Source organism: Sinohyriopsis cumingii, chromosome 18 (assembly GCF_028554795.1).
Source record: "Sinohyriopsis cumingii isolate HCF-2022 chromosome 18, ASM2855479v2, whole genome shotgun sequence".
NCBI lineage: Eukaryota > Metazoa > Mollusca > Bivalvia > Unionida > Unionidae > Sinohyriopsis > Sinohyriopsis cumingii.
The window spans coordinates 51,604,069-51,616,695 of record NC_142978.1 but is presented as its reverse complement, the minus strand read 5'-3'; the positions used below and the strand labels follow the sequence as shown (position 1 = coordinate 51,616,695).

Below are 12,627 nucleotides of genomic sequence, written 5' to 3'. Positions count from 1 at the left end.
GAAAAATATAACAGAGAACAAACTAAAAAAATATGAGATATACTTGTCATAGAGATCAATAGGAGTTTTTTTAAAAGGAGGGATGAGTATGCGTAAAGTATCCGCATGCTCAATGGTTTGATATCATCTTAGAAATATAAGTGGAAACGATACAGTTAGAGTTCCTAACTTATGGTTTTATTTTAAAATTTAGGATAAAAGAAGCCTTAAATGTTGTGTACTATACAGATTTAACACGCATATACCTAAATACATAACAACATCCTGCAATGGACACCTTTTGCTTAACCTGTTGATAGTATATCTGAGTAACCTATTGATAGTATATCTGAGTAACCTATTGATAGTATATCTGAGTAACCTATTGATAGCACATCTGAGTAACCTATTGATAGTATATCTGAGTAACCTATTGATAGTATATCTGAGTAACCTGTTGATAGTATATCTGAGTAACCTATTGATAGTATATCTGAGTAACCTATTGATAGTATATCTGAGTAACCTGTTGATAGTATATCTGAGTAACCTATTGATAGTATATCTGAGTAACCTATTGATAGTATATCTGAGTAACCTATTGATAGTATATCTGAGTAACCTATTGATAGCACGTCTGAGTTTTGGAATAGTGAGAATAGACGTACGCTGTTATATTTCACCAGTGAATTTGCTGACTCATCTATTCGTTATCCCCGCCCCACCTCCCAATATTGTGCTGAATAGAACTTGCAATGCATGACTATCTAATAAAACTGCATAATTGGTCCAAGCAATGGCTTTTAAAGTTTAATCCAGAAAGAAAAAAAAGAGGCCATGTTTTTGACGAACAAAACCATAACAAATAATCCGGAACATATTTTTGATACTATCGAACTCAAATAGTGGATTCTCGTCGACATCTAGGATTAATATTTTCATCAAATACAAAATGGACTTGTCACATTGATTGTACTTTAAAAACAGCAACATATCGAATAGGCAATCTTCCAAAACTAAAATACAAACTTAGCTGGCAAATTTTATCAAAATGGTATATTACTTCGATCAGACCTATCTTGTTATACGCCAATGTAGTCCGGGACGAATTTTCATTGATCGATTCAAAACAATTGAAAATAACTACAGCTTGAGTCGTCAAGAATATTTAGAGGACTTATAAAATACACTACCAGGATATCCATGTAGATTTAAATAAGGAGGGAATGTTTGCAGTCTAGAAGAAAAAGAAAAAAGTTATTAACACTCTGCAATATTAAAACGAGCCAAACTCTTGAGTATCTAATTGAATTACAGCCCAGCCCCACCCCGTGTCCGTACAAACAAATTATAACCTTCTACGTTCATTCACAGCATCCTTGTGGAACAATCTCGAACAGTGTACTCAATGTAGCATGTCTTACAGCGTGTTGAAAAAGTATTTATGTCCAAATATCCGGTCTAGCAAAGTACCAAGTTTTACTAATCGAAAACTGGATATTATCCATACTAGATTATGCCATAATGTAAGTTATTATGCCATAATGTAAGTTATTATGCCATAATGTAAGTTATTATGCCATAATGTGAGTTATTATGCCATAATGTAAGTCATTATGCCATAATGTAAGTTATTATGCCATAATGTAAGTTATTATGCCATAATGTAAGTTATTATGCCATAATGTGAGTTCAATGAAAGCTCATCTTTACCTTATCCAACTTGTTGACACCCCGTTTTGTTCCATTGGTGGGATCGAAACCATCAAATATTTCTTCATATTCTGTCCCAAGTAAAGTAGACAACGAAACGAGCTAATCTGAATATTAGATTTACTACTTTGGGTAAGGGTGATGCAAATAAAAAAGTATAGAATTATGTTAATAGTGCCTACTCTTCGACATATTTATAGTGCCTACTCCGTGATATATTAATAGTGCCTACTCTGCGACATGTTAACAGTGACTATTCTGAGACATGTTAGTAATGCCTCCTCTGCGACATGTATCTGGGGATGTTTAACAAGCGGATTTAAATTTAAATTCATGAATTATAAATCCATTCTTTTGAGAGGTCGTATTTATTTGTTTCATCATGGTTTTATTTGTGATTAAAGCATATGTCTATTTTCTATTTTATTGATATTTATGAACATGGCATGTAAGAACAAATCCACTTCATTGCTTCAATATACCGCAAGAGTTTTCTTTTTGCAGGGCTATACTACGGCATTACCATCGCCATTGTGTCGGCTACTACCGCCATGACTGTTCTTACACTGAATATTCACCACAAAGGAAGCAGAGGATATGAGATTCCCGCCATCGTGAAGAAAATCTGCTTCGGGTTTCTAGCTAAGCTGATCTTCGTTAAGCTTGATCTACCTGAACCTCCTGAGAAAGGAATGGTGGGTAAAATATTGGATAAGTTGGGGCTATGATTAGCAATGAAATTCCCGAAATTAGGAGATGATGAATCTCTGGCTCGGCTAATGCGGATATGTGAGAATGCTGCCAGTAGCTACCCGTAGGTCGATGTTTTTTTTCACCGGAGTTTTCACGTGTTCTTTCTGGCCGCAATGTATAATCCATCTTTGCGTTGATAAGTGGTGTTAAACGCAAAATAAGAACAACATTTATTCATTTATTTATCTATTTATTTAAATTCTTCGTCGTCTTGGCTTATTCGCTTTGAGGCTCTTACTGTTCTACCTAAACTTTAAAATGCACTTTTTTAAATCGAATTTAGTACTAGGACATAATTTTAAATCAAATTTGGTACTTGGACATAATTTTAAATCAAATTTAGTACTAAGACATAATTCTAAATCGAATTTATTACTTGGACGTAATTTTAAATCTAATTTAGTACTTGGACATAATTTTAAATAGAATTTAGTACTTGGATATAAGTTTAAATTGAATTTAGTACTTGGACATAAAAAATGTAACGTCTCTCATAGATATGTTCAAACCTTTGGCCTAAATATGCTTTGCTATGCTAGTATTATAGACTCAAGAGAGCACTGGTCATAACCAATAAGATGGTCAAAATGGCGTGTTCAATACTGCGTCTCTCACGTTTGTCATGGACATTGCGAATATCAGGTTTATTCGTTTGCTTGTTTGAAAATTTTATTTGTGACTCCGTCAACTAGTCCATACAATTAACTTTATCATCTCTGCTTTCCAGTGGATGAAACAGATTCTTTAGTTCATTCAAAATCAAATGTAATAAAACAAAATGAGCGTATATTCTTTATAGTCAAGGTAGCTCGTAACACACGATATTATTTTTAGACACAGCTGTCGTGCAATATGATGCCGTGCAGTATGGAAATTTAATACACGACTCTGACAATGTAAATTGAAAGGAGAAAAAATGAGCACATAATAACACAGGTATCTTCAAACATTGAGATAAAATAGAGTGAAGTATCCCACACTTAAGGAAACAATTATCACTGACCTAAGCATCATATATATATATATATATATATATATATATATATATATATATATATATATATATATATATATATATATATATATATATAGAGAGAGAGAGAGAGAGAGAGAGAGAGAGAGAGAGAGAGAGAGAGAGAGAGAATAGACACACACACACTTTCAGATGTGGTATTCAGTGATTTACAGTGAAGTATCCCACACTTAAGGAAACAATTATCACTGACCTAAGCCTCATATATATATATATATATATATATATATATATATATATATATATATATATATATATATATATAGACAGAGAGATAATAGACACATACACACTTTCAGATGTGGTATTCAGTGATTTACATTTAATCTTAAATTGTTATCTATATATACTTTCGATTGCTTGAATGATACTCGATGAAGAATTCGTGGTTCAGATTAACCTAACTTACCATATCCTGATATCATTAGCTGTGACCAATGTCAGATCTACCAATTAACTACGACCAATATCAGATCTACCAATTAACTGTGACCAATATCAGATCTACCAATTAACTGTGACCATTATCGGATCTACCAATTAACTGCGACCAATATCAGATCTATCAATTAAGTGTGACCAATATTAAATCTACCAATTAACTGTGACCAGTATTAAATCTAATTGTGACCAATATTGGATCTACCAATTAACTGTGACCAACATCAGATCTACCAATTAACTGTGACCAATATTAGATATACTAATTAGCTGCGACCAACATCAGATCTACCAATTAATTATTACCAATATTAGATATGCTAGCTACCTGACAGAAGTAGTATGGATTTTGTAGCAGTCGGGACTATATGATTTATATCTGTCTGACAACGAGGTTATATTATACAACTAGCATCTCTGAGGCGTATTCTTTTCTTTCTGACGGTTAGAAAAGAATACCAGAACGTCTTTTCATTTCTTACACTAATGGCAGAAATGAAAGAGCTGTTTTTCGACACGAGTGCCTCCTATTCAGATGATGATGATGATGGTGATTATTATTATTATTATTATTCCAGCATAGGGTGCCACAAACAGATTTGTATGGTTACGAAATGCCACCGTTTGATCCCGTCATTCGAAATCAAAATGGCGGCCTATCACCAAGAATCGGAAACAAAGTGCACGCGGGTGGAGCGACGCCCATTGATAATTGTGAGCAACAGTTCATAAGGGTATTACAAAAGGTGTACCAGACTATTGAACGGAATGAAATACGTTTGACTGAGCAGGATCGGAGAGATAAAATAAAGCAAGAATGGCAACAGCTTGCACTTATAATAGACAGAGTCCTTTTGATTTGTTTCATTTTTGTGACTGTAACAACAACATTATCTGTTCTTATTCCGAGTAATGCAACTTGATTTGTGTAAACTCTTTTGATTTTTGTTTCATATATTTGTATAAATATTACATACATTTTGGATGAATAAATAATAGTCATTTGGTTTAATAAGTAATACAATCACTTGGTTTAAATAAGTATTACATACAATTATGCTTTTAATATAGTCTCATTTCCAGACTCCTGTCACTAGAAGCGAGGGTGAGGTTAATTTGGTCGCTAGCGGACATATTTTAATCGCTAGATATAGCTGTTTGAATGACGACATTTGAATGATGAAATCAAGCACCTAATAAAATAGTACCGATTCCACACACTTGAGCACTTCCCTAAGTAGTTGGTGAAATGAGAAACATAATAAGATTACCAATTATTAGATAGCTCAGCAACTCCAATTTCCAACCGATTATCTGCATTCATCGTAGAAGCGTCCTCTCTTTGATTAATCAGATTCCATACTTCGATTATGGCTAAGCCTCGTTCAGGCATTGTTATTTATTTTCATGACCTATTCAGCCTTACTCTCGTTCTGGGCGTTTGCTAGAGTTTTGGAACTACACTTCTTATGATATCTCTTTCTTCGACATGTATTGTGGGCTGGCATCGAAAGTAAATCGAATCAGTGCATTGCATATTAGCCAGAAGTGCACACTAACTTGCATCTTGTAAAGTCAAGTTAGTTAAACTATGTTCTATTGCCTCCTATGTACTATCTGTACATGGGTAAAGGATGAAACGCATGCATTTTAACGTATTAGTTTCTCTACTCTACAGAAACACAGTGGATGTATATAGGCATGATAATTAACACGAGTTATGTACAGTCTATTTTAAGTATGATCTTCATATAAATAAAGCTGGAATGTGTGTGTGTGTGTGTGTGTGTGTGTGTGTGTGTGCGTGTGTGATGGTGTGTTATGGTGTGTGTGTGATGGTGTGTTATGGTGTGTGTGTGTTTGATGTGTGTGTGTGTGTGAGAGAGTGTGTGTGATGGTGTGTTATGGTGTGTGTGTGTGTGTGTGTGATGTGTATGTGTGTGTGTTCGCTAACTATTATACTATTCATACATTAACTTAAAAACATGTATTCATTGAAAACAGATTATGCATCTAAACCCTATGATTGAAATAAATTGTTGAAACATAATTTATGACTATTTTATTGACTTCTGATGAACCACCTACAAGGATGTATCGGACCGAGAAAAACTATACCGGATGTCTAGATAAATATAATCTCTTCTTCTTCTGGGGTTGATCAATTCTTGCGGTAACCTAAAACGTTTTTATACCAGTTTCAATTATGTGAGGTTGTTTTTTTGGGCATCCATGTAATAACAAACAAAATATATGTTATATTAAGATCACGAGGTCAGATACTGACAAACATAATACTGATCAGGCATAAAAGACAAAACTGAAACAAAACACAAATCGTTAAACGTCGAAAATAATACTCCTTATTCCCGTTGGTTACAGTTTCTGAACTTTAATTTAAAGCGCGTATATGGACGACCAAATGATGGGGGAAGGCAGACGGCCCATCACATGGGAAATAAAATTCGTCAGTGACTAATAATCTGCAACGACTGACTGTTGATAAAGTTGCTACAAGGTTTTATCAGTCCAAGAAAGCGATATTCACCAAGGCCACAGCCTAAATCATAAATCATTTTTTTTATTATTTTAATTTCCCTGATGTTCCTTGATTTTAATAGCAACTAGACAGCACTCAATACATTCTGAATAAAGACACAGAAAAGTGCAAGAAAAGATGGACTTTTCAGTAAAATAGGTAATGTCTTAATTTAAATCCAATTGACAGGTATCATAATAGAAATAATAGATAAAAAACTTGGTGTATTTTTGTTTAAAAAAACAACAACCTTTCCCATTAAATGTGTGAAGAAACTTTCTTTTAAAAATTCATACACGGTCAGACTGACTCCGAGAGGCAGAAGGACGGACGAACAGACAGAATTTAAATAAGTAAAAAATTAGTGATGCACGATTCGCGTTCTAGCGGAATTCCATGATTTGTGTATCAGCACTATCGTTAAGACATCGAATCTTATAGCACCCTCTCGTGCATATTTCAGAGTGCTATAACCATTGAGCTAAGAGAGCAGATGGTGATTTAACCAATCAGATTGTAGACATTTACAATTTTCCATGTCATATAATAAACAAAATACCACAAGATCGAAACGCCGGAGCATTCTGAATCCTACGATATCGTACACAGCGAATGCAAAATTTGCTTTGTTGTTTATTGATATTAGATTCAACATTTTTCATGCTTGAAATTATTTCCAAAACCAAAGAAATATCAATATCTGGGTGAACAAATTTTGACGTGTTTGTTAGGCCTGTAATCTGACACGATGTTAACTACTTTGAATGGATTTTATATTTCGTTTGCAGCTTATGTCTTTTAGAAAAAACGAAATAGACGTTTAGAACGTAATCCATATGCTTTTGCTAAAACGTTACGTACTTGTCCTTATAAGACGGCAAGTCTTTTTTCCTGGCCAGTCCAGGCTAGGTCGACCTCCGTGGTTTGTCTCTGTGTAAGCCACTTTGCTCCGATTATAAGTAGTATAGTGTAACGATATAGGGCATAAAGGGTTCCCATGTTAAACAAAGTAGAAGGATAGGGGAATAATGGAAACTTGACATGGGGTATAATTATAGGGCATAAAGGAAATCTAATATGGGAATAGCAATCTGAGTAATAACAATGGCAATGTACTAAATGCATCCCATTAAAGAAATTAAGTTTACAAGATAAAAATGACCCTCAAAACATCAAATTAGTGCACTTTTACGTGGAAATGTGTCTGAGAGAGAGAGAGAGAGAGAGCATTAAAAATGCCAAAACTAGTAAACACCGTTTTTCAAACTCAGTATTATTTTTCGATAAGCCTTGCACAATTAAACATCAATAAATGAAGAGGGATGATTAGGAATATTCATTTCGGTTCGGTTTCACGTACAAATACAAACTATTAAACTGGAACACAATAACAAGGTTAACAACGTTATGGTTTAATACTAGAGTTCCAATGATTTAATGCTATATCATTTTGCCATTTGTACACTACATTTCTGGGTTATGAAAATAGATACAATAAGGTTATTGGTACATCAGCATATTCAAGATTTATTGAAATTCATTCTGAACATTATATACGTTTGGAATAGTGTTGATGTGTCTCAGTGATATAATCCAGAACGTTTTTGAATAAGACCTCACAAATCCCAAAGAAGTGTTTTTAGTCCAAATGGTCAAAGAGCACTTAATAATTCCAATAAATAGCTGAAATAAATAATTCCGCTCAAATTATGTCTGAACACAACAAAAAATGATTCCATTGACTGTTATTAAAAAGTAATCAATAATTGTTTGCTTAGTCCTTTACATACAAACTTGTCACCTGGCTTACGACGTAATAGTATGTACTGGATGTGGGTAATTTGTAGTGGATAAAACTTACTAATTCGTAAACAATGTCAGGTATTGAATTTAAATTTTAGTAAACATCTTGTTTATCACTTATAACTATGACAAAACTCAGATATTACATGACAATAGTCAAATAGGCCAAACCCTTAATCACGGACAAAGGTCACGCACACAATATAAGTTAAATATACATAGCAGACAGGTGCATTAAAGTGTATCAAACGGGTCCAGCTAAAAGAAAGACAACAGCTGATGAAGTTCGATATGAAAGTTATAAGTTCAAGAGCTACTGGATGGTGTTGGATCAGTTTCTTCTGGTGGGTTGTGTTATACACAGTATATAGGGATCCTGCTGGAGACGAAAATCTTCTGCTGGTAGTACCTAGGCAGTTTACAAAACAAATTCTGGAGATGTGCCATGCAACACCTTATGCTCGTCACCAAGTTATTATAAACGATAGGGTGAATCAAAACCTTTTTTATATACTGGTATTGCTAGGCTCATGGCGTTGAGCACTGTGTCAAAAGTTGTGAATTTTGTGCAAGGAGGAATAAAACAAATCAAGAGTACAATGGGTAACAAATATGTACTGGTTATTAAAGACCATTTCACAGAATGGGTGAATGCATTCCTTTTGTTTCATCGGGGTGCACACTTAGAAGCAGAGAAATTCATTCACGAGTTTGTGAAGCTATTCCACTCTGTACGTCATGACGTATTTGATAGTCCATCATAACAGGTTGGAGCTATTCCACTCTGTATGTCATGAGATGATTGATAGTCCATTATGAAAGGTTAGAGCAATTCCATTCGGTAGCTGTGCGTAATCAGGTTCCAACAGTAAGTGCACGTATCCAAGGAATGGGGAGTGATCAAATGACCTCTGCAATCGAGCTCATTGTTATAACTGCTAGTCATGAAATGGACGCAAAGTTGTTAGGCATGCAGTTGAACAAAGATCACTATGATGCCAAACAACCATTTCAAGAAGATATTAGTAATATAAGGGGTGAGATTAGCGACAATGGGAATTAGCATTAAAAACACCCCCCCCCCCCCGGGTAAGATTAGCGACAATGGAAATTTAACATTAACCACCCTGGGTAAGATTAGCGACAATGGAAATTTAACATGGGCAAAAAACCCTGGGTAAGATTAGCGACAATGGAATTTAACATTGGAGAAAGGAAAAAAAAGGAAATATTGAGATTAGCGACAAAGGCATTCGAACAATGGAAAAAAATATCGATTCTAGGGACAAAGGCAATTGAACATGGGGAATAGAGTTTGGGTCTGTCTAGGGACAAGGGGAATTGAACATGGGAATAGAGTTTGGGTTTGTCTAGGGACAAAGGGGAATTGAACATGTTAGAAAAAAAAACTACTTTAGGGACAAGGGGAATTGAACATGGGATTTTGTTTTTTTTAAAAAAATTTTATAAAGGGGTAGGCAATCGAAAGGCTATCTCTTTTCGAGAAATGTGGGTGGCCCTGAAAAGGGCCTTTGGATTTATGTTAATATTAATATTAACATAGACGGCATCTGTCACATTTTCTTCTTCTTAAACTCCTTCTAACTGCAGGTCCATACACAAGTACCCTCTTGAGGCATCCTTGTTTTTCTATGTAAACTCTTCTCATCCATAGACTAGTATCTGTCCTATCAACAACAGTCCACTTGGACCGGACATACATGAGCATGTCCGTCCTAAACATCATTGAAGACACAAGGCTGGATGATTCAACTGTGGTCCACATCGTGAGGCGACGAGAACAGGTGAATCAATGCAGTGAACTGTGCTTATTTATAGGTAGAGGAAGGATTGAAACGGATTGAGTTCATTCACCAATCCGAACACGCGTTACAAAATTCAGTCAGTCCGCATCCAATCCGAAGAGAGCAGTCTGTGACGTCATGTGGTCTATATAGATTCGCTAGCGCCTGTGTGCTGTCAATCTATGCGACAGTGATTCAACATGACGGAAACTCAGAAAACGATCCATTGGGGTGCACCAGCAGTGGAGACCGCCCAAGGGAACCCGGACTTACTTTCAGAAGAGGTACATTGGGATTTTGTGGATTTTCTTACCTCGCAAGAATTTGTTCCGGAACCTTCGTCTCATTCTTCATTACCGCAAGTGGAGAATTTTAGACAGAGACAGAAAGAAGAATTGGAGAAATTTATGCAACGACAAAAGGAAGCGGAACAACCTTTTCTCCTACAGCAACAAGAAGAGGTAAGAAAAAAAAACAACAAGAAGAAGAAGTAGCAGCAAAGAAACAAGAGGGTGAAAATCAAACGGCTACGGTACTGTTGGACATTTTAGCGGAGTTAAGAAGTCTGAAACAAATGTATCAGACTTCTTTATCACGACCGAAGAGAATAAGACCTTCCCGAGCTAAACACGCCAACCCTGTGACTAAGCCTATCGTACCACCCTTAGTGATTTCAACCCAATCATCATCATCAGAAGTAGGCCTTGGCCGTGGCAAAGGCTTAAGACAGTTAAAGTTGATTGCTTAAACTCACCCCTACACCAAAAAAGGCCCTTTTCAGGGCCACCCACTTCTCTCGAAAAGAGATAGCCTTTCAATTTGCCAATAACTCAAAAATCAAAAAAAAAAAACAAACCATTTTACCTTTATAGTACATGTCTGTGTATGAGTGCGTGAGTGTAGCTTCTTATTTTAAAATCAAAACTCAAAGACACTTACCTTATATAATTAATGTATTCTTTTCTCCATAGTTACAATCCAATTCACAATTCACAACAGAACACTTTATAAATTACATTCACTTCTTCTGTTTCTTTTTTTAGTCTCTCTTTTTTTCAATTTCTTCACCGTCACAGTCTTTTCCTCCTCTTCCTCCTCACTTTCTTCCCTTCTTCTTTTCTTCACCTGGCTGCTTTCTTCCTCTGAAGAATCTCTCTCTTCCTCTGAAGAATCTCTCTCTTCTTCTGAAGAATCCCTCTTTTCTTCCGACTCCTCTTGTTTCTTTTTTGGACAATCTGGAGACCAATGTACTTTTTCTTGACAATGATAACAGGTATCTTGACTTTTGTCTTTTCTAGCCCCTGTTTTTGTTCTTTTTTGACGGTCTGGACACTCTGAAGACCAATGCCCTTTCTTCTGACAGATATAGCAAGTATCTTGACTTTTATCTCGAAAGGAAGGAGAGTAGTCCGTCGGCTGGTCTGAAGAGAATTTTCTAAGGACCCCTCGCAAAGCTCTGATGAAACGTTCCATCTGGGTAGTCTCTTCCATCGTTGTGCTCGGTTTGAGAGTGAAATGAATAGTGAAAGGACAAGACACACACCCTTTTTATATACGCTGGTTTGCCATGACTATAAATTAGTCTATGGTGTTTAAACTTGAGTCATTTGACGTTTTGCACTCAAGATGAAACGATCCTATTCATTCGAGAAGAAAGAAGAAGAAGAAAGTAAGAGGCAGAAACGTGATCTATCGCCTCGTACCAGAGCTGAAGTCTTGGCACAAATTCATGCCAGTGATTTTGAAGAGGACATGAGTGAACCAGAATCCGAACCCTCTAAACAAAGTTCACCACTCTTAGTCAACCCTGAAAAGTACTATTCCATTCGAGAGACGGAAAAGCGCTCCTCTAGAAAATTTAGAACCACGGCTTACACCTACACAGTGAAGTTTAAAGATTTCAAGTCCGACGTACCATTGGAGAAAGCAGAAGGGTTTATCACCGAGATGTGGGATTCTTTGCTCACCGCACTCAAGCGACAATGTCAACCCAAAGAAGACGATCGCTTGACACTATCCATAGATCACGACAGCTTGAAATCCCCTGTTTGGATCGAGTTTAGCAGACCCGCAGAACTAACCCCTTCCAAAGTCATGGACAAGATTCAACACGTACAACAATCTAATGACCAGTTTGACATCACCGATGGTAAAGCCACACTGAAAATGGCCCACGTCTCTCCTCCTCAAGGGACCGGACAACGCAATAAGGTGTTATTGGTGAATGATCTTCGCAACACCAAAAGAGTCTCGTCCAAATTCACAATTCTCAAGACCAGATGTGTTTAGCCCGAGCCATCGTGGTGGGACGAACCTATGCCAACAAGAACGACACGGTAGAATGGAAAAGAGCCTGGAAAACTATTCAACGATCCGACCGAGCCAAACAACGAAACGAAGCAGAACTCCTGTTACAACAAGCCGGACTGTCCAAAGACACACCCTGTGGCATTCCTGAGATGCAGAAATTGCAAGATGTCCTAGCTCCACTCTACACCTTGAAAGTGCAACCTCAAGAAATGCGCGGACCTCTGTTGTTTCGAGGGAAAGACTTTAAGGAC

General features: G+C 36.3%; 1 protein-coding gene across 1 annotated transcript in view; it reads left to right on the top strand.

Moving 5' to 3' along the window:
* The window catches only part of LOC149776638 (neuronal acetylcholine receptor subunit alpha-10-like), a 62,279-nt gene extending 56,310 nt beyond the window's left edge, over nt 1-5,969 (top strand). The window contains exons 7-8 of the mRNA XM_089941144.1: nt 2,197-2,387; nt 4,498-5,969. Coding sequence (XP_089797270.1) covers nt 2,197-2,387; nt 4,498-4,842 — 536 coding nt within the window. The 3' untranslated portion in view covers nt 4,843-5,969. The remainder of the gene's footprint in view (nt 1-2,196; nt 2,388-4,497) is intronic.
* Nucleotides 5,970-12,627: the final 6,658 nt, after the last annotated feature.